Source organism: Rhinolophus sinicus, chromosome 1, assembly GCF_057876585.1.
Source record: "Rhinolophus sinicus isolate RSI-liver-muscle chromosome 1, RSI-T2T, whole genome shotgun sequence".
NCBI lineage: Eukaryota > Metazoa > Chordata > Mammalia > Chiroptera > Rhinolophidae > Rhinolophus > Rhinolophus sinicus.
Genome location: NC_142501.1, coordinates 92,209,659 through 92,230,956, shown reverse-complemented (window position 1 = coordinate 92,230,956; position 21,298 = coordinate 92,209,659). Strand labels below are relative to the sequence as shown.

Below are 21,298 nucleotides of genomic sequence, written 5' to 3'. Positions count from 1 at the left end.
AGGGACCGGCCAGTCAGCCATCAAACCGACAGAGCCTCCCTGAGCATTGTCAGCTTCTGGGTGGCTTTGTGCGTCTCGGAACAGAGCTGAATCTCACCTGTCTGAGGACTACACAGAAGGCACGAGAAAGGAGGCGGGAAGAGGACGGGAGCAGGTCTGTAGCAGTCTGCTCGGGCTGCTGTAACAAAGGACCACAGATTGGTGGCTTTAAACAACAGAAACCTTTTCTCCCACAGTTCTGGAGTCCAGGCTCCCCCCAGCACCCCCAGGGCAGGACCCCTCCCACCAATTCTAGCTCCTGCTGGCCCCAGGCTGCCTTAGCTGGCCCTGCAGCTCTTCTGTCTGCCTCCATCATTATACATGTCCCCTTGTGTGTCTCTGCTTTCCCTCCTTGGGCGTCTTGGGTTAGGCCCACCCTAATGACCTCATGTTAACTTGATTACACCTGCGGAGACCCTATTTCCATATAAGGTCACATTCACAGATACTGAGGGTTAACACATCAATATATCTTTTGTGAGAACGCAGTTCAACCCATGACAGGAAGCTTATAGGAAATGAACCTGAGAGGAGCTGCGGGAAATGGTGGGGGAGGCTAGGAGAGAAGGGCCCCACCCTCCGTAACCAAACCTGCTCGTGTTGCAGCGGCCTGAGCACCCTGAGAGAGCAGAACCTCTGTCCAGGATTCAGGGGTACCTCAGGAAGTGCTTGGAAGCTGTGCTCACAATTCTATGGCAAGCCCACATTCTGTCCCTTCCGCCTTTACCATCCCTTGAATGTATCTCATCTCCCTCTCTCTGCTACCGCCCTAGTAATTGTCATCTCTCCTGGATAAGCACAGCAGCCTCTTCCTTTTTCTGAACTTCTTTTTGCCAAAAGGATCTTTCTAGAAATGCCAAATCAGATCGTATCACTGCTAAAGGACCTTCAATGTCCTTTTGCTTTTTTTTCATTTCTCCACGCACTAATCTCCAGGTTCTTCCCAAGTGCCGCACTCTACCCTGAAATGCTATCCTCTCCAGCCTCCCCCCTCTTATGCCAGCTACCTTGGACCCACTCTTGAGGTCCCAGTTTTGATGTCACTTTTCTGGGAGCTATCCCTGGCAGACCCGCTCTCCCTGACCCAGGCTGGTTTAGATGACTCCTTCCGTGTTCCCTTGTGACCCTTGCATTCGCCCTTTCACAGCATGTGTCCAAAACGTTGGCATGCTCTCCTTCCCTATTTTCCACTGGTCCCAAAACAAACTCCTTAGGCCCCCAAGGTGTCTTCCTCCTTCTGATACTTTTCTTCCCTACCCAGATATTCCCAGGTTCATTACTGCAGTGAACAGAGCGTGCTACCCCTCCCCCACTTCTGTGGGTGAGCCTGCCCAGTGATCCAGGGGCTTGGAATCATGGACGCAACTGGGTTTACTGGGCTTGCGGTAGAGAAAGGAGCGTCACCTGTTAGCTACTTACCTTGTGTCTATGTCAGTCCAGTACCCCTGTTAGTGATACCACAGGTGCTCCCCGGGCATTTCCATCATCCTTTCCTTCAATTTAACAAACCTGTTTATGTTTGAGCACTGAGTAAGGGCTCAGGAGGGCATTTTTTCATTTATTCATTCAATCAACAAACTTGTACTGAGCCCATGGTCATTGCAGGTGCTGTGCTGGGCACGAGGCTACAGACATTACACGAAACAGACATGCTCATCTCTGGGCTCATCATTTGACTGCCCATTTAGCTCAGTTGGGTACAATGAAGCTGAAATCACAGGTCTCAAAGTATTAGCTCCTTTGAGGGAGACCCTAATACGACATGAGGCAATGGAGAGAAAGAGCATTTCAGGAAGTGGGAGCAACACAGACAAAGGCACAGTCTGTGCAAACCCAGCCCCATCCTACGGCTGAGCGCCTACTCTGAGCTGCGAACCAGGAAGAATAAGGCCAGCCCTTCCCTGAAGAAGCTTCTTGGCAGTTATTTCTAAACCGTTCAGGTGCACATCCTCACACCAGTGCATGAGCACACCATACTGAGTGTGAGCTCTGGTTTCAGGCCTGCACGACCTCCTCCACCCGGATCTCACCCTGGCCAGAGACTGGTAAGTGGGAAAGTCACCGCACACGAGGAGGAGAGAGTGGGAGGAAGCATGGCAGAATTGTTTAAGGAGATGTGGATTCCCCTGGTTTCCAGGATCTACTGCATCACGGATATCGATCCTGCCCACCGAAAGCTCAGCCAGCTGGAGGCCATGGTCCGCTTCCTGACAGGGGAGGATCCAGACCTGAAGTGTGCGTACTGTCTGCCCCATCAGGGCTTTCCCTCTGGGACCCCGCAGCTCAGGACTTTGCAGGCAGGGTGGGCTGGGGGTGGGGAGGGTTGCCCAGTAGCTCTGTCCTGGGAACTCACTGATGGCTTAGGGAGAACAGAGAGGTTTCCTGGCAGAGCCAGGCTCTGTATGGGGCCACGCTGGTGAGTGTTTCTGGAACTGTGATATATGAGCATATCCCCATGTCAGGGACTGGGATCTCTGTACGCCTCTTTATAAGAGCACCATTAAGGTTCTGAAGGGACCCTCACACAGTGTGAAGACGTCAGCCTACCCATCAGATCTGTCCCTACCACCACCGAGCAGTGAGCCCCCTGGGCCAGCAGCTGACGCTCTGCCCTCCCAAGTCCTCTATTCTGCAGAGAGCGTGTTCTGCAGGACTCTTACAGCCTGTGGTCTCTGATCGTTTCCTAACACTTGGTTCACAGACTAACTTTAAATTCCCCTTCATTAATGCCACTGGTGAAACCATGGGAGCACACCCTCAGCACGGTCCTTCTTCCTCTTGGAAGAAGGAGCAGGTCACTTTGTCACATAAGTGTCACCCCCAAGAGAGGACTCCACTTGCTATGAGGGCCCAACATTCATTCCATGAATAAATCTACTGAGCATGTGCTCTGTGCCAGGCCTGAAGCTACAGAGATGACCCAAACAGGTCATCTTGCTGCCATGGAGCTTGTAATCTAGTGGAGAAACCACACAATAAAGAAACAAACATATATATGTAGAAGTAAGTTATCACACATTGTGGTTAGTGCCATGCGTAGGGTGCTGTATGGGGGTGGGGGGGAATGGGATCTGCTTTAAACAGATGATCAGGGAAGGCCTCTGTCAGGAATATCACTTACCATCCAAATGGCTTCATGGGTTCGAAATCTTCTCTGGGGGTGATGAGAACATGGAACTAGACAGAGGTGGGTGATGGCTGCACGTCATTGTGAAGGAATGAAATGCCACTGAATGGTGTACTTTAAATTGGTTGGTTTTATGTTATGGGAATTTCACCTCATTAAACTAAAATAGTTTAAGGAGAGAGGAAGAAAGAGCCACCCATGCAAAGAGTGGGAAAAAGAGCACCTAGGCCATTTGAACAGCATATGCGGAGACTCCAAGGCAAGTTCAAATTCACAGAACTGATACAAGGCCAGTGTGTTGAGCAGCTAAGAGTGGAGATGGAGAGGCAAGCTGGGCACAGATCGAGGTCTGATATTGCCGAGGGAGTCTCCTAATTTCACAGAACACTAGAACTGGAAAGAGGCTTGGAAATCATTTAGTTCTACTCGCATGTTGTATGGGGTTGAGGACATGAAGGCTGGAAGAGGTGAGGCGACTTCCTCAAGCTCATGTAGGTGGTTTTCCGTGCTCCACACACACGTTTATGAGGCACATCTTGTTCCCTAAAGTTCAGGGTTCCTCAGAAGGGCAGATGAGCTGTATCCATAATCACGAGGGAAATAAGTGGATTGGTCTCCTCTGCTTTTTGCGCCCAGGTGACGAGGAGCTGGTGCGGGAGGTGCTGTTTGACGCGGTGGTGACGGCGCCCATGGAAGCCTACTGGACAGCGCTGGTTCTCAACAGCTCTGGGTACGTACCTGCTGGGGTGCAGGGCTCCCGCAAGGGAAAAAGTTCTGGCGCCCGGCATTCCCTTGGCTGAGTCAGGGTCCCTCCCACTCGTCCGCTGGCAGCTCAGGAGACCACCCACGTCCTTTGGCCTAAGATGAACGGTGATGAAGGTGGGAAGATGTGGGGGAATGAGGACAATCTTCACACAGCCCTAGTTAAAGCAGGGCCTGGGCAAAGCTTCCACACACAGCATATCTTGCTGCCCTCTCCCCTCTCTGACCCCAAGCAGATCAGTGCCTTGTTTCCAGCAGGTGAGGTCAAGGTACCATGAAGTACAAATTTGACCTCAGTATGTCCCAGCGCCTGAGGTTTTCTCAGTCCCTTTCCTGATATTTACCTGGTGCTGTTGTGTTTAGTAGACAGGTGGAAAGAAGCGATAAAAGGCGAGTGCGTGTTGGGAGGGTGTAAGATGTTGATGAGGTTAAGAACACAGTGGGCCACACCTTGTTCCTGAATAAGAGGACTTAACATCAGCATCATGAAGATGTCAAACCTCCCTTAGACACTTGATAAATTAACTAATGTTACTTAGGTTGATGCAAAAGTAATTGCTGTTTTTGCTGTTATTTTTAATCTTTTAAACAGCAATTACTTTTGCACCAACCTAATATTTTAATGCAAACACCAACAGAATTTTATAGGAACAATGAAGAGTGCTGTGCATAGTGTGCTACCATTTCTGTCTAAAGAAGGCAAAATATAGTACATATGTGTGCATATATATAAGGTATATATGGAAGGCTATATAGGAAAAGTTCTCATTGGTTGCTTCTGATTAGAAAAATGGACAGCTGAAACAGAAATAGAAGGGATATTTTCACTGTATAACTTCTTGGTACAGTTTCAAACCATGTGAGTGTGTTACCTAGACAAAATTAAATAAACTAAAGAACAAAAAAGAGCACCATGGGCCAGGCACTGGTCTTAGTACTTGGTGTCCATTGACACATTGAGCCTCACAACCCACCCTATGACCATTATAGGCACCATCATTGTTCCCACTTTACAAATGAGGAAACCAAGGCAGAGTGGCATCAGCAACTTGCTCAAGGTCGTATGCCTCACAAGTGGTGGAGCAGGACTCAATACCAGGCCACCTGGTTCTGGGGTCTAGAATCTTAGCCCCTGCACTGTCCTGACTCCCATAGAGGGGCTGGATCACTAGGTTTGGAAAGAAGGGGCACGACCTTAATCTTTCCAAATTCAGAGATTAGCCAGAGACGTTTTTCATGTCGAGCAACATTGAGGAGCAAATATTCTTACCAAGGGTATATATCAGAAAAGGTAACTTGGAAAACTAACATAAATAGCATATTAATAAAACTAAGGGGGAACATCATATCGTCACCCACATAGATGCAGAAAAGATATTGAATAAATATTAATATCCACTCATGATTTTTTTAAAAATCACTCAATAAAATTAAAATTAAAATTGACTGAAGCCTAAAAGTTAACATCTGAATAGGCTAGAGGCCCTGTCAGTAAAGACAGAAACAAGACACACAGGCCCTGCCTCCCTCCTACTATTCAACAAGGTTAGAAGGTGTTCACTGGTACAGTTAGGTGAGGGATGCACCCAGAAGCAATGAGGAGTGCAAAAGAAGATGTACGTGATCTCTGTTTAAGAAGATGATATGTTTACATGCCTGGAAACTCCAAAAGAATTAACAGGAAAACTTCTATACACAGTAAGAGAATTTAGTAGAGTAGTAGTTTATAATATGAACATTCAAAAATTAATAACCTTTTTCTATACAAATAAAAACCAGATATAAGATATGATGTGAGAAGGCCTATTTAGGAGTGCTAAATATAAAGTATAATAAAATACCTAAGCATAAACTATAAGAAATGTCCCAAAACTTGCATAGAGAAAGTTATAAAACAATCCTGAAAGACATAAAAGTAGACTTGAACAAATGGGAAAATATTCAGTATTTTTGGATAGGAAGACTCAACATCACAAAGATATTAATCCTCTCTAAGTTAATTTATAAATTTAATGCAATCCCAATAAAAATGCCTTAAGTACTTTTTCTATAGCCACATAAATTGATTATCAAGTTTATTTGGAAGAACAGGAAAGAATAGTCAGGAAATCCCTGAAAAAGAAAAGGAACAAAGAAAGGTTGGTCCTACCAACATATTAAGACATATTACAAAATCTCTACAACTTACAAAGTGTGGTATTGACATATGAATAGACAGGTAAACTAAGGGAACAGAATAGAAAATCCACAAATTTACCTAAATGCATGTAGAAATTTAGTATATTACAAAGACATCATGTCAAGTCAGTGAGGGGAAAATGGACTTTTCAATAACTGGTTTGAGAGCCATATGGAGAATGATAAAATTGTATTCTTTCCTCACATCAGTGGATAACATCCAAATGACTCAGAGATTTAAATGTAAAAAAAAAAAAAAAAATGAAACCATATAAGTACTAAAAGAAAACATGAGCCAAGTGCTCTAAAATGTAGAGTGGGGAAACCTTTCCCAATGATGACTCAAAATTCAGAAGCAATAAGGGAATGACTAGTAAATTTAACAACATAAAAATGTTCATTTGGCAAAAATAAAAATATGAGCAAGATGAAAAGAGAAATAACAAATCAGAAAAATGTTTGTAACTTGTAAAACAAATAAAAGGTTACAATCCCTATATTATGTATTTGTAATACATAAAGAGCTTCAAAAATATAGAACTAAAAGACCAACCACTTTATAGGGAAAATGGCCAAGAGATATGGACAGAGAATACATGCAAATAGTTCTTAAATATATGAAAAAATTCTCAATCTAGCTCAATAATAAAAGGAATGCAAATTCAAACTGTACTGAGATCATTTTTGTCACTTATCAGACTGATAACCATTTAAGTTTGTTGACGCGCACAGTTAGCAACGCTGTGGGAAATCAGGCATCTGTGTATATTGTTGGTGAGAATACAAAATGTTTCAAAACCTATGGAGGAGAATTTAACAATATTTAACAAAATTACATATATCTTTATACTTTGACCCGGCAATCCCACTTCTAGGAATGATATACCAATAAAAATACCAAAAAAAAAGATATACACATGAGCTATTTATTACAGCACAATTTATAACAGTAAGAGATTGGAAATAACCTAAATATCCATCAGTAAAAGCCTAGTTAAACAAACCATGGTAGATCCACATAATGGAACACTATGTTAAAAATGAGAAATATCTCACAGCAGTCAGACAAGAAAAAAAATTAAATGGCATCCAAATTGGAAAGAAAGAAGTAAAACTGTCATTATTTGCAGATGACATGAAACTATATAGAGAGAATCCTTAAGATTCCACAAAAAACTATTGGAATTAATGAATTCAGTAAAGTTGCAGGATACGAAATTAATATTTAGAAATTTGTTGCACTTTATACACCAATAACAAACTATGAGAAAGAGAAATTAAGAAAACAATCCCATTTACATTTGCATCAAAAAGAATAAAATACCTAGAAATAAATTTAACCAAGGAGGTAAAAGACCTGTACTCAGAAAACTATAAGACATTGCTTAAAAAAAACTTGAAGAAGACACAAATAAAAAGAAGGATATACCATGCTCATGGATAGGAAGAATTAATATTGTTAAATGTCCATATTACTCAAAGCAATCTATAGATTCAATGCAATTCCTATCAAAATATCAAAACTAAAACAAATAATTCTAAAATTTACTATGGAACTGCAAAAGGCCCTGAATAGCCAAAGCAATCTTGAGAAAGAAGAACAAAATTGGAAGTATCATACCACAAACCTACAGTAACCCAAACTGCATGGTACTGGCATAAAAACAGATGCATAGATCAATGAAACAGAATAGAGAGCCCAGAAACAAACCCACACATATGGTTTATTAATTGATGACAAAGGAGGCAAGAATATACAAGGGAGGTAAAGACAGTTTCTTCAATAAATAGTTGGGAAATCTACACAAATACATGCCCAAGAAAATGAAAATAAACTACTTTCTTACATCATATACAAAAATAAACTCAAAATGGATTAAAGACTTAAATGTAAGACTTGAAACCATAAAACTCCTAGAAGAAACATAGGCAAACTGTTTGACATCACTCTTAGCAATAGTTTTTAAATATGTCTCCTACAGCAAAGACAATAAAAGCAAAAATAAATGAATGATACTTAACATCAAATTTAAAAGCTTTTGGACCACAAAGGGAACCACCAACAAAAAGGCAACTTACTGAATGGGACAAGATATTTGCAAATGATATATGCATTAAGGAGTTAATATCCAAAATTTATAAAGAACTCATACAGCTCATCATCAAAAACAAAAAATCCAATTCAATTTAAAAACGGGCAGAGGACATAAATTTCTCCAAAGAGGTTATACAGAAGGCCAACATGAAAAGATGCTCAACATCACTAATCATCAGAGAAATGCAAATTAAAACTACAATGAGATGTCAGCTCACACCTGTCAGAATGGCTATTATCAATAAATCAACAAACAACAAGTGTTGGCGAGGATGTGAAGAAACGGGAACCCTTATGCACTGTATAGGATTGTAAATTGGTGCAGCCACTATGGAAAACAGTATGGAGGTTCCTCAAAAAATTAAAAATAGACCCAGCAATTCCACTTCTGGGTATTTATCCAAAGAAATTGAAAACACTAATTCAAAAAGATATATGCACCTCTATGTTTATTGCAGCATTATTTACAGTAGCCAAGATATGGAAGCAATCTAGGTGTCCATCGATAGAAGAATGAATAAAGATGTGGTACATAGGTATATACAATGGAATGTTAATCATTAAAAAAGAATAAAATCTTGTTATTTGTGACAATATGGATGGACCTAGAGGATATTATGCTAAGTGAAATAAATCAGACAGTAAAATCATGATTTTACTTAATGTGAAACCTAAAAAACAAAATAAATGAATAAACAAAACAGAAATAAACTCATAGATACAGAGAACAAACTGATGGTTGCCAGATGAGAAGGAGGTTGGGGGGGGGGGGGGGACAGGCAAAATAGGTGAAAGGGATTAAGAAGTACAAACTGCCAGTTATAAAAATAGTCACGGGGATGTAAAGTACAGCACAGGGAATATAGTCAATAAGATTGTAGTAACTATATGTGGTGCTGGGTAAGTACTAGACTTATGGTGATCACTTCATAAGTATATAACTGTCTAATCACTATGTTGTACATCTGAAACTAATATAATATAATATGTCAACTATAATTGAATAATAAATTAAAAGTAAATGTTTGAGTGAAAACAAAATGAGAAATATCTCCATATACTGCTATGGAATGATCTCAGCAATGGAGAAAAGTCTATATAACACCTCCACCCCCATTTATCTAAAAAGAGGAGATGCAAATATATTTCATACATATGTGTGTATATATTTCATTCCTTGTATTTCATTCCATATATGTACATATTACATATATGTATGTGTGTGTATGTGTGTGTGTGTCACATTGGAAAGTTCGTGAACTTAATCATCCAACTTTTTGTGTATACATATTTTAATGGAACAATAAACAAACCAAAAAAAGGATACTTATACAAAGAGTGAAAGTACAGGGAGATGGAAACAGATTCTTCTGAATATGGCTTATTTTGCATATTTGACTTTGGAGCCGTATTAATGCTTTATATCATTATAAAACAAAATTAAATTTTAAAATATAAGCTCTAAAAAATGAAAGCAGTGCAGTGATCAGGCATCTACATCATCCCTGAGGTGGTCTCCCTAATGAGACAAGCGTCCATCGGATACCCTACAAAATCTTTACAACGTTATTGATTACATTCCCCAAATTGACTTTCGTATCCGTGTGGCAATCTTGCGGTTACTGACTGCTTTCTAATCCCCTCACCTTCCACCTTATCCCCACCCCGCACTCCCATCTAGCAACCCTCAGTTTTTCCTCCATGTCTCTGAGACTGTTTCTGATTAGTTCATTCATTTATTCTTTTCTTTAGGTTCCACATATAAATGAGATCATATGGTATTTGTCTTTCTCTGATTTATTTCACTTAACATAATGTGATCATCTCACTGTACACCTGAAGCTGAAGCTGAGCAATAATGAATGTCAACAATTTTATATGTATATATAGTTACAAGAAGTGGAGTACAGTGTTAGGAATAGAGGCAGTGGGAATGTAATGGCTGTGTGTGATGTCAGAGGGGTAGTGGATGGGGGGAGGGGAGTTATCACTGTGTGAGGGATATAAATGATAAATGTGTAACTATTACATTGTTTTGTGCACCTGAAACTAATAAAAAAAATGAAAGCAAGTGAAGCAAATAAACTTAGCTGTGTATCAAGTTCATGAAATAATCACACATAGGTGAATTCTTTCAAGGGATTTGAAAACACAAAACTGTAAATAATAAATAAATAAAACCTTAAACTGTTCAATAACCACATTGCTAGAAACAATATTGACACTGTTATTCTCAAACTATGTAGATTGATAGAGCAAAAAGTATTATGCTAATGTGATTAGTAACCAATATTTTCAGCAATAAAGAAAAGAGATGCAAATTTTTTAAATCAAAGAAATTAAGTTTAAATGTAATGCTAAAAAGGAATTGGAAATGTCAGTGAGCTCATGATGTATTTTCTCTGAAAGAAACAAAAAGAATATCCTAGCTCTGTCCACTGAAAGGACCAACCTCAGTGAGCACCTCAGATCTAGATTATGGACATTCAATGTCCACATTAAAAAGTCCTCATCAAAATGAGTGAGTGGTTCTTGGAGAAATATTTGATTCCAGGAAAAGAGCAGAAAATGTACAAAATGAGCTGGAAGCATCTTGTCATATCAGAGGCAATAAGTTACTAAAGACTAATGAGGTTGTGCCCACAGAACCCCAGAGCCAACCTGAAGAGGCTCTCACTGACCCAAAGATGGGACAGTTAGAGCAACAAGAATAATAACAACTACAATGGATTAAAACACATTAAATATGTTTAAAATCCTATGTTCATAATGATACTAAAAAAATGACTTTATTAGTCATCTTTTAAGATGTTAGGAAACAAACTCATTCTGAAAACTGGTAAATAAACAGACTCAATTACTTATCCTGCCTCTCCTGTACCAATTATACCTCAGGATAACCAAACATTGATGAGGAGAAAGTTTTCTTTATTCAGGTATTTCAGGTAAAAATAAAATACGGAAGGAATATCCCTATTTTGCAACCTCTAGTCAATCAGATAGTGTGTGCGTCTTGATGAAGAACACACCACCTGCAAAAACTAAACCAGAATCGAATCTGGCCTTGAGGTCTAATTGCTAGTTTATAAGAAATATAGGGACAAGAGAGCATGCTAAATAACACCACAGCATTGCAATCAGCCAAATCCAGAATGTGAGACGCTCTACAAATGACCTAGTTCAGCAAATTAACTGCAAGGAAAAGAAGAGAGAAAAAGTTTAGGGGCTAAAGATGACTGCTAATAGGTATGGGCTTTCCTTGGGGGACGATGAAAGTGTTCTGCAATTGACTGTGGTGATGGTTCCACAGTCTGAATGTGCTATAAACCATTTACTAATTGTACACTTTAAATGGATGAATTGTATGGTACGTGAATCAGAGTTTAATAAATAAATAAATTACATATATATATATATATATATATATATATATATATATATATATATGAAAAAGAGAAGAAACATATCAACCATGGACCCTAGTCAGATTCTGATTTAAACAAATTTAAAAAAAATTCATTGGATTATTTGATGACATTAAAGAATTGTGAGGGTTTTTCAGGTGTGATAATGATATTGAGGGTTTCTTCATTCCTTATATTTTAATGATAGAAATTAAAATATTTACCAATGAAATCATATATGGGATTTGCTTTAAAACAATTTATTTGAGAGGCCGGGGAGGCTGTAGAAGAAACAAGATTGGTATGGGTTGGTAATTGTTGAAACTGAGTTATAGATGCAGTAGTCTCATTAGACTAGTCTTTCTACTTTTGAATAAAGAATTTCATCAGGAAGCTTTTTAGAGATAAACAGGTGCATAGGGCCCACCCAGCCCCAAGTACTATCAGCTGACATTGCATGGTGCAGTCTCCATCACAGAATTCCATTAGGGAAACCCCAACAGCCACACAGCTGAGCTTCGATGAAAGAAACACTTCTCCTTGTCAATGTTTTGGGTATTGGCTACCTTATACACTCACTAAAAACACCAATACAACCACTAAGAGAAATTAGGTAATAACCTGCAATAAATTGGGCTAGTGACAGGAATATTTATAAAGTTAGGAGTGATAGAATAAAGCCATCTGTGACAAGCCCGCAGCTAACAGTATATTCAGCAGTAAAAATGGTGAAAAGCTAAAAGCTTTTCCTCTAAGATCATGAACAAGACAATGATGCCCACTTTCATCATTTTTATTCAACATAGTAGAGGCAGTCCTAGCTAAAACAATTAGGCAAGGAGAGAGAGAGAGAGAGAGAGAGGAAGAAGTGAAATTTACTCTATTTGCAGATGACATGTTATATATAGAAAGCCCTGAAGACTCCATTAAAAAAACTGAACTATTAATAATAAACAAATTCAGTGAAGTTACAGGATATAATATCAATGTACAAATATTAGTTGTGTTTCTGTACACTCATAAATTTTCATAAAGAGAAGTTAAGAAATCAATCCCATCTATAATTGCATCAGAGAATAAAATATCTAGGAACAAATTTAACCAAGGAGGTGAAACTCCTGTACACTGAAAACTATAAGATGGTGAAGAAAGAAATTGAAGAAGACACAAATAAATGGAAAAATATCCCATGCCCATGGATTGGAAGAATTTATATTGTTAAAATGTCCATACTGCCCAGAACAATATACAGATTCAGTGCAATCTCTATCAAAATTCCAATAGCATTTTTCACAGAAATAGAGCAAACAATCCTAAAATTTGTATGAAACAACAAAAGACCCCAAATAGCCAAAGCAATCTTAAGAAAGGACAAAGCCAGAGGCATCACACATCCTGATTTCAAACTATATTACAAAGCTATAGTATCAAAACAGTATGATACTGGCATAAAAACAAACACATAACAGTGGGACAGAATAGAGAGCCCAGAAATAAACCCACACATATATGGTCAGTTAATTTACAACATATGAGCCAAGAGTATACAATGGGGAAAGGATCGTCTCTTCAACAAATGGTGTTGGGAAAACTGGACAGCTACATGCAAAAGAATGAAATTTGACCACTATCTTACACGAATCACAAAAATCAACTCAAAATATATTAAAGACTGGAACATAAAACTTGAAACCATAAAACTCCTAGAAGAAACATGGGGGTAAGCTCCTTGACATCACCTAGGTAATGACTTTTTGGATTTGACACCAAACGCAAAGGAAACTAAAGCAAAAATAAACAAGTGGAACTACATGCAACTAAAAAGCTTCTGCACTGCAAACGAAACCATCAACAAAATGAAAAGGCAACCTACTGAATGGGAGAAAATATGTACAAATCATATATCTGATAAGGGGTTAATATCCAAAATAAAGAACTCACACAACTCAATAACAAAACAACAAACAATCTGATTTTTTTTTCTTGAAGGGCAGATGATCTGAATAAATGTCTTTCTGAAGACCTGCAAATGGCCGGCAGGTACATGAAAAAGTACTCAACCTCACTAATCATCATGTTTGAGGTATCACCTCAAACCTGGTAGAATGTTATCAAAAAGGCAAAAGATAACAAGTGTTGACACTATTGATGGGAATGTAGATTGGTGCAGCCACTATGGAAAACAGTATGGAGGTTTCTCAAAAAATAAAAAATAGAACTACGTTATGACCCAGCAATCCCGCTACTGGGTATATAGATAAAGGAGACAAAAATAGAATATCGAAGACATTTTCTGCAGCCCCATGTTCACTGAAGCATCACTCACAAGAGCCAAGATATGGAAACAACATGTCATCAATGGATGAATGGTTAAAGAAGATGTGGGTGAAATCTTATCATTTGCAACAATATGGATGGACCTAGAGAACATTATGTTAAGTGAAATAAGTCAGACAGAGAAAGACAAATACCATATGATCTCACTTATATGTGGAACCTAAAGAAAAGAATAAATGAATGAACAAATCAGAAACAGTCTCAGAGCCATAGAGGAAAAATTGAGGGTTGCTAGATGGGGGGATGGAGATAAGCGGGGAGGTGACGGGATTAGAAAGCACAGTCAGTAACCACAAGATTGCCACGGGGATACGAAAGTCAATTTAGGGAATGTAATCAATAATGTTGTAAAGATTTTGTAGGGTATCCGATGGACACTTGTCTCGTTAGGGAGACCACCTCAGGGATGATGTAGATGCCTGATCACTGCACTGTACACCTGAAGCTGAACAATAATGAGTGTCAACTATAATTATTTATATATATATATATATATATATATATATATATATATGGTTACAAGAAGTGAAGTACAGCATTAGGAATAGAGACAGTGGAAATGTAATGGCTCTGTGTGATGTCAGAGGGGTAGTGGATGGGGGGAGGAGGGTTGTCACTGTGTGGGAGATATAAATGATAAATGTCTAATTATTACATGTTTTGTGCACCTGAAATTAAAAAAAAAAAATTCAATGCAAGAGGCCCATGTAAAAAAAAAAAGATGTGGGTGTATATGCATATACAATGGTACATTATTCAGTCATGAGAAAGAAAGAAATCCTGCCATTTGTAACAACAAGAATGGACCTCCTTGAGAGATTATGCTAAGTGAAATAAGCCAGATGTGTAGGATCTAAAAAAAAACAAAAACAAAAAGACAGTGAAACATAAAAACAGAGTAGAAAAATAGTTGCTGAGGGGTGGGGGAATAGGGAGAGGTTGGTACAAGGGTACAAACTTTCAGCGGTAAGATGAATAAGGCCTGAGGATCTAATGTACAACATGGTGGCAACAGCGATAACACTGAATTGTATAATTGAAATTTGCTGAGAGTAGAACTTAAATGTTCTCACACACACAAAAACAGATCAATATGTGAGGTGATGGATGTGTTAATTGACTAGATTGGGGGGATCCTTTCACTATGTATACGTATACCAAAGCACCACAATGTACACTTTAAATATCTTATAATTCTATGTCAATTATACCTCAATACAAATTTTGGAAATGCAAAAAAAAAACGAGGTAATGACGGCCACCTGGTGCATCTACATAATCGAGCGGCTTTGAAACTCCAGCTAGCTAATGGATTTTTTTCAAGTCTCATTGTGAAGGTTATGGGGCCCATCGGGACTTCCCTTAGGAGGCTGCAGACAGTACAGTGTGTGCTCCCGCTCCTTTCCCGGGTCATGACAAGGCAGACGTGTGGAAGGGCTTTGACACTGTGGGTGCTGCGTATGCATCGGTCATGAGAAGTTACTGCTCCTTAGGTCCCAGGACAAAATCTCTTTTCCTGAGTCACTGTCTCTTCCAGAGCCAAGTCCTCCAAAAGCTGAACAGACAAATTAGGAACTAGATTTTAAAAAAGCAGACATGTAGAGGACCAGGGGACCCCATTAACAAGGGGAGGTGCTGCCCAGGGGAGCCAGGATGACCTGAGAAACCAGCCTGCCTGCCCTCAGCCCCACCCCAGTCACGGCCAGGTGCCCAAAAAGTCCTCCGGCTCTTCCTGGGCTCCCTGTGGCCTCCTCCTGGACCTGCCACTATGCTGTGTGGCGGTGACGCCTGCTCTGTCTGCCTCACAGGGAGTCGGAGCGCGTGGCAGACATGGCCTTCCTGGGCACCCGGGCCGGCCTCCTCAGGCGCAGCTTGTACGTAGGCTCCGAGAAGGTCTCTGACACGTGAGTCCTGCTGGGTGCCAGGCGCGGGATCCCTGGAGGATGCTTCTGCAGCGTGTGAGCAGGCAGAGATGTGGACCCCTGGAGTGCAGGGAGGGTGGAGGGCTTGGGACTTACAGGGTCATAAAGTAACCCTTCCACCCAGGTTAGCCCCATCCTGGAGGTGTCCCCGAGGGGTGGGGGGGCAACTCAGTCAGGCAAGAGAGCAGCCAAGACCTTGAAGTGGGAAGGTTAATCACTTCCACAGAGGGAAACCCACAAATTGTTTTCCTCCTGAGACAGGTCTGTACACAACAGGCTAAATCTTCTGGCTGTGTGCCCTCTTTTGTTGACAATTTCCCCATCCCCTAAGGCAGCAATTCTCAACTGGGGGCAATTTACTCCCCCCCCCCCACCTCTACCCCAGGGACATTGGGCAATGTCTGGAGATAGTTTTGGTTGTCACAACTGGGGGAGAGGGCTTGTTACTGGCATCTCGTGCGTAGAGGCCAAGGATGCGTGCACAGAACAGCCCTTACGACAATTGTCTGGCCCAGAATGTGAGTAGCGCTGAGGCTGAAAACCCTACTCCAAGCCAAGGCCGAATTGTGGGAGAATCCCGCTACACCCAGTGTCCTCTCCACCAGGTGCTGCAGCAAAGGGAGGGTGGGAGCCCAGAGAAGGGTTTGGTGTGAGGGGGAGGGAAAGAGCCCTCTGTGCTCTGCGAACCCTGAGACTGAAATGGGCAGCAGGCGGGGGGCCACAAGGCATCTGGAGGAGAAGAACCGAGGGGCTCCTGAGCAGACTGGACCCAATGTCTTCACCTGCGCCCCACTGGCTGCTCCTCTCACTATGGAGCGCCATCTCTGAGCCTCTTCTAGGACTTTGTGACAGAGCCATGCTTGCTAGAAAGCTGAGGCTTTCTAGGAAAACAAATTAAGTTGCTCTTCCCTCTCACCACCTCTCCTCACTCCCTGACAAGCAGAAATAGAAGGCAGCTATTCCCTCCCTTGCTCACCTATCCCATGGCCCCATCAGAGACACAGCAAATAACTCAGATGGACTGGACTCGTGGGTAAACTGCGGGTTCACCCTAAGGCCTTGAACAGTGTGGGGAATTTTCCTCCTCAAGTTCACCACCCACTCGTACTTTCTCCTCTCCTTAAACTTCACCCCAATCAGAAAATCGTACGTCTGTGTCTTGTCAGGCTGAGGTTGGACTGGTGAGCCACACCTGGCAGTGTGACGGGGGAAAGCATCTTGGCATTCCCACGCACCATCTCTGAAAGGTTTCTAAGAATGGAAGAGGGAAATCTCATACAGACAGACCTTCCTGGGTCACGGACCCAGCTGCCACAAACAGTGCATGTACACTGCACAACTCCAGGGGGCTCCCTTCACATCAACCGTGATGAGATGGCAGCCCAGGAACTGTGCAACAAGGCAGGTTGGCTTCTGGAACATGTAAGCCACTCCCTTCTACCGGCTGGTATGTGTTCAGGGAATGCAACCATAATTAGCAAGGTAAAGCTGCGCCAAAAAAAAGGAAACTCATAATGCATTCTAAAACCTAGAGGCAATGACTTTTGAAGTAACCATTTTGGGGTAATTTACACTCCTGTATTAGCTCACTGATGGAATTGACTACACAATTTCCTCACTGACACACTAATTAGCCAGACAAAAAGAAATTAGGCTATATTCAAAAGAAATAAATGCTGCAGACAAACGAGTGTACATAAAAATGGAAAGTATTCTTTCATAACACAGGCCCTCTACCTCTTCTCGCTACGAATGTGCCACCATCAGATGTGACAGCATTTGATTCTGGAATTGGCAAGAATTTCTGCGGACATTGTCTGGGCAATACCAATTTAGGAGCTACCATTTTCTACCTGCAGCTCCACCAAAACGGGACTCACTGTCTTGGTCCTGAGAAGATGACTGTGTATGAAAAAGGAAAAAGGGATGAGCATGTTCCCAGAGGTGGGGGAGGAACCAGATCTCTCTCCTTGCAGGAAGTTCCTGACCCCTGAAGATGAAACCAGCGTGTTCACCATGGACCACTTCCCTCTGTGGTACCGCCAGGCCGCTGAGCAGCCTGCTGGCAGCTTTGTCTTCAACCTCCGTTTAGCAGAGGGACCAGGTAATCCATACCCTGTGCTCCTGGGCCGGGTGGAACCAGGGCTCCCCTCTTCCAGTGCTCTTAGGGCTAGGAGCAGGAAATCCAGATCCCCGAGTTCCCTCCTACCTCCTCCTGACACGGGACAGCGCCTTGAGAAAGCTTACTGCGGCGGTACCATGTGGCTGGTCTCTACCCTGCATATACCCGTAAGCGGGCCACAGTACTCCCTGGCCAGCAGTCAAAGCTGGAGGTTAAAAATCCGTAGAACGAAGAAAAAGATTTGACCAAAAGTCAAGAAGAATGGGACACCAGCCAAAATTCCAAGAAGGAGAATATTGGACGAGTTCATCTCTAAGATTCTTCTGTTTCTAGACATTTGAGTGTCTTTGAAAGTCCCTTAAACCCTCCAGGTGAAAGTAACCCTGCCCACCCTCTGGATGCCCTTTCACGCTGTGCCGGAGGCCCCCTCTTGATCCTATGCCTGTTCCTCCCACCGATGTATCACCGATGTGCTTTACAAAACACTTTTCTACACGTGCACGCTTAATCTGTCCAGCCCTGTAAGATAAGTGCTGTTATTCCCCTTCTTCTTACGCAGAAGAATCTGAGGCTCAGAGAGGTTCTGCATGTTGCCCAGGATCACACAGCTAGAAAGCCACAGAGCCAGCCTAAAACAAAGTCCGAGCTCTTACTGTACTGAGTGGAAGGCAGAAAGGGGAGGGTGATAGCGGTTTTTGTCATTCCCAGTAAAAGCTCCGAGGGAGGTTAGGTCCTCAAAGCCATGGTGAAGGCCCTTCCCACACTGCCCCTCCTGAGCCAGACTGAGGCAGCTCTTCCTTCCTGGCACCATCTACACAGCACCAAGGGCTCCCAAGGAGGGGCTCCCCCAGGGTCCTGGGGGGGGGGGGTTCTCTGGGATGAGGCCCTGGCCCCTGCCCCCAGCACAAGGCAACTGGCTCCCTTCTGCCAGCATTGCCACTGGGGTGTGCCTGCTAGCTGCTGGGGGAGCTTTTTGTGGCGGTGAGGTAGGAGGGCGGGTGGGTGGGAACTGAGCCTCGAGGAGAAGAGAGGGAAGCTGGCAACCCTAAAAGGGGACGGCTGAGTGGGGAGGCAGGAGCGCGCTCCTTCTTCACACCCTGGCTCCCTGGCTTAGCTCCTACATATGCTTAGAGACACATGGACAGCCCTGCACTTCCCCATTCTCCCTCAAAGAAAGAAAACAATTTCATTGTAAGGGGAGGGGCCCCGCAGGAGGCAGAGGAGCTGGCTCAGGGTAGGAGGCTTCCCTCTGCCTCCCAGGCTGACTCCTTGCCCTTTGCCTGGGCCTGCGGGCTGAGCTCTGCCCACACCGAGCTGTCTTGTCGGCGCTGGAGAAACCTGCCAGCACAGAGCAGAGTTTCGCCAGAGCCCAGGTGGCTCAGACCTGTTACTCCTGCTTCCACAGCCCACCTCACCAGCAATTGGTAACCTGCTCGTTCACCCCAGGTGCTGGGCCACGTAGCTGCTAGGTGACCAGGTGCTGAAATTCCTGAAGTCCCCAGAGACCATGTCGTTAGGAGCCCCACACCTCACTTGGGTGTTTCCTACTAGCCAGTGGCGCACACATACAGTGGCAGGCCTGTCCCCGAAAGAATCCCGCAGGCCAGAGAATACTGCATGGGATCAGCCACATCCATATCTCCCAGACATTTCTGGAAGCCAGACGAGGAAGCTGACTTCTGGGTCTACTGTGGTCCCTTGGCAAATTCCTATAATCAAAGACAACGTCACATATTGTAAGTTCCAAGAATCAGAGTAATCTTAAATTTCTGTGGGATATTTGATTGCAGCAAGGTAGGATGGGTAATCTTAGCAAAATAGCAGCTACAAGAAACTAGTGGGTAATTTAAGTTCCATTACAACTGACACTGTAATAACAATCTCCACACAACGAGATTCTCATAACCTGTTTGTTTCAACATTTGATATGATGACATTCCAACAAGAGAGAACATGATAAAATTTTTCCCCTTTCTTGGAATTTTTAGTAATGAAGTTTGACCCATAGGCGAGAGTGTTTTGAAAAGCTAATCCAGGTCCATGGATGGATGAAAATTAAGATGTCCACGGTCAGGGACTGGCCTGCACCACCTCAGAGCCAGAAAGCTCTGTTTTAATGTAGAGCTGAAACTGCCACCTACATTCTGTACCTATGGTGGCTAATTGCCTAAAAGAGGTGGAAAAGCAACTCAAGGCAAGCTCCTTGCCCTTCAGGAGTCCTGTGGTGTCCCAGAAGTACAGTAACCAGCTGAAAGTCAAGTGAAAGACGTGGTGGGACGATGTTGTGGTGGTGGCGGGTGGGCCACAATGACCAGAATGCATGTGTGCCTGGGACTCATCTGTCACCAGCAGCCTTCTGTGCCTGAGGCAGCGTCTGGCTTCTGGCTTCCTGAAGGGACTGTCAGTGTCACCCTGACTCATGTGACTGATGAAGGACAATCCAGGATCAGCCACCACCGAGCCCTGGAATGCAGCCTGTCCTTCTGCTAGAAAGAGTCATTTGATGTCATGCACATCTTCTAAGTGGAACACATGCCAAGAGGACAGTCACAGCAGGGTCCCCGAGTTCAAGTGAGACAGCGACAAGCAGGCAGGTTTGCTGCCTTAGACAGAGCAAACTCACAGTGTCCTGGTGCCACTGACAGCACTGCATTATCCAGGTGGCCAGGGTTACAATGTTCTTATGTGTCAGGTTCAGATCTGCACAGCAAGGGGCCAGGGTCTGGCCTTACGGGGTGCTCTGCCAAGACCAGTGGTTGGTGGTAACAGAGCTGTCACAACAACAACTTCCTCAAACAACCCCCTCAGTTATTCAAGGAATGCCCTCACCGGGTATTTATACTTGTCTTCTCAGCCTACCCCAACCACTGCTCTTCACCAGCTGCTGAGAAAGTGACTTGGCAATTTTCGTTTCCCCAGGAAGTCCAAGTGAGCCTGTGGTGGTAACGGTGAGCACAGCTGTAGCCGTGACAGTGGACAAGAAGACAGCCATTGCTGCAGGTAGGAGCTGCCCTTTGTGCCGTTGAGGCCGGGAAGTTGTGAGACAATGTCCAGAGTAAGGCACACAGATAGAGCAGGAGGACCCCCGCCTGAGGTCTGGGGCCACCGACCTCGGCTGTCCATTTTCCTGGTGAAATGTGGGACTGAGAGTTGTGGAGTCTTCCCAAGCCGTTTTGTTTATGAAACAGTAAAGCCTTAGGTCTGAAAGAATTTATGAAGTAAGTAAAATGAAGCCCAGAATGGTTAGGACATCTGCTGAAGTTCACACTGGACAGAGACTGCAACCCAGACCTCCTTTCCACCATCTGCACG

The 21,298-nt window shown here is 42.9% G+C and overlaps 1 protein-coding gene across 1 annotated transcript in view; it reads left to right on the top strand.

Moving 5' to 3' along the window:
* Positions 1-21,298, top strand: part of CACNA2D4 (calcium voltage-gated channel auxiliary subunit alpha2delta 4) — a 116,453-nt gene that overhangs the window by 51,367 nt on the left and 43,788 nt on the right. The window contains exons 21-26 of the mRNA XM_019711256.3: positions 2,039-2,084; positions 2,177-2,274; positions 3,803-3,896; positions 15,751-15,846; positions 17,841-17,968; positions 20,906-20,986. Coding sequence (XP_019566815.3) covers positions 2,039-2,084; positions 2,177-2,274; positions 3,803-3,896; positions 15,751-15,846; positions 17,841-17,968; positions 20,906-20,986 — 543 coding nt within the window. The remainder of the gene's footprint in view (positions 1-2,038; positions 2,085-2,176; positions 2,275-3,802; positions 3,897-15,750; positions 15,847-17,840; positions 17,969-20,905; positions 20,987-21,298) is intronic.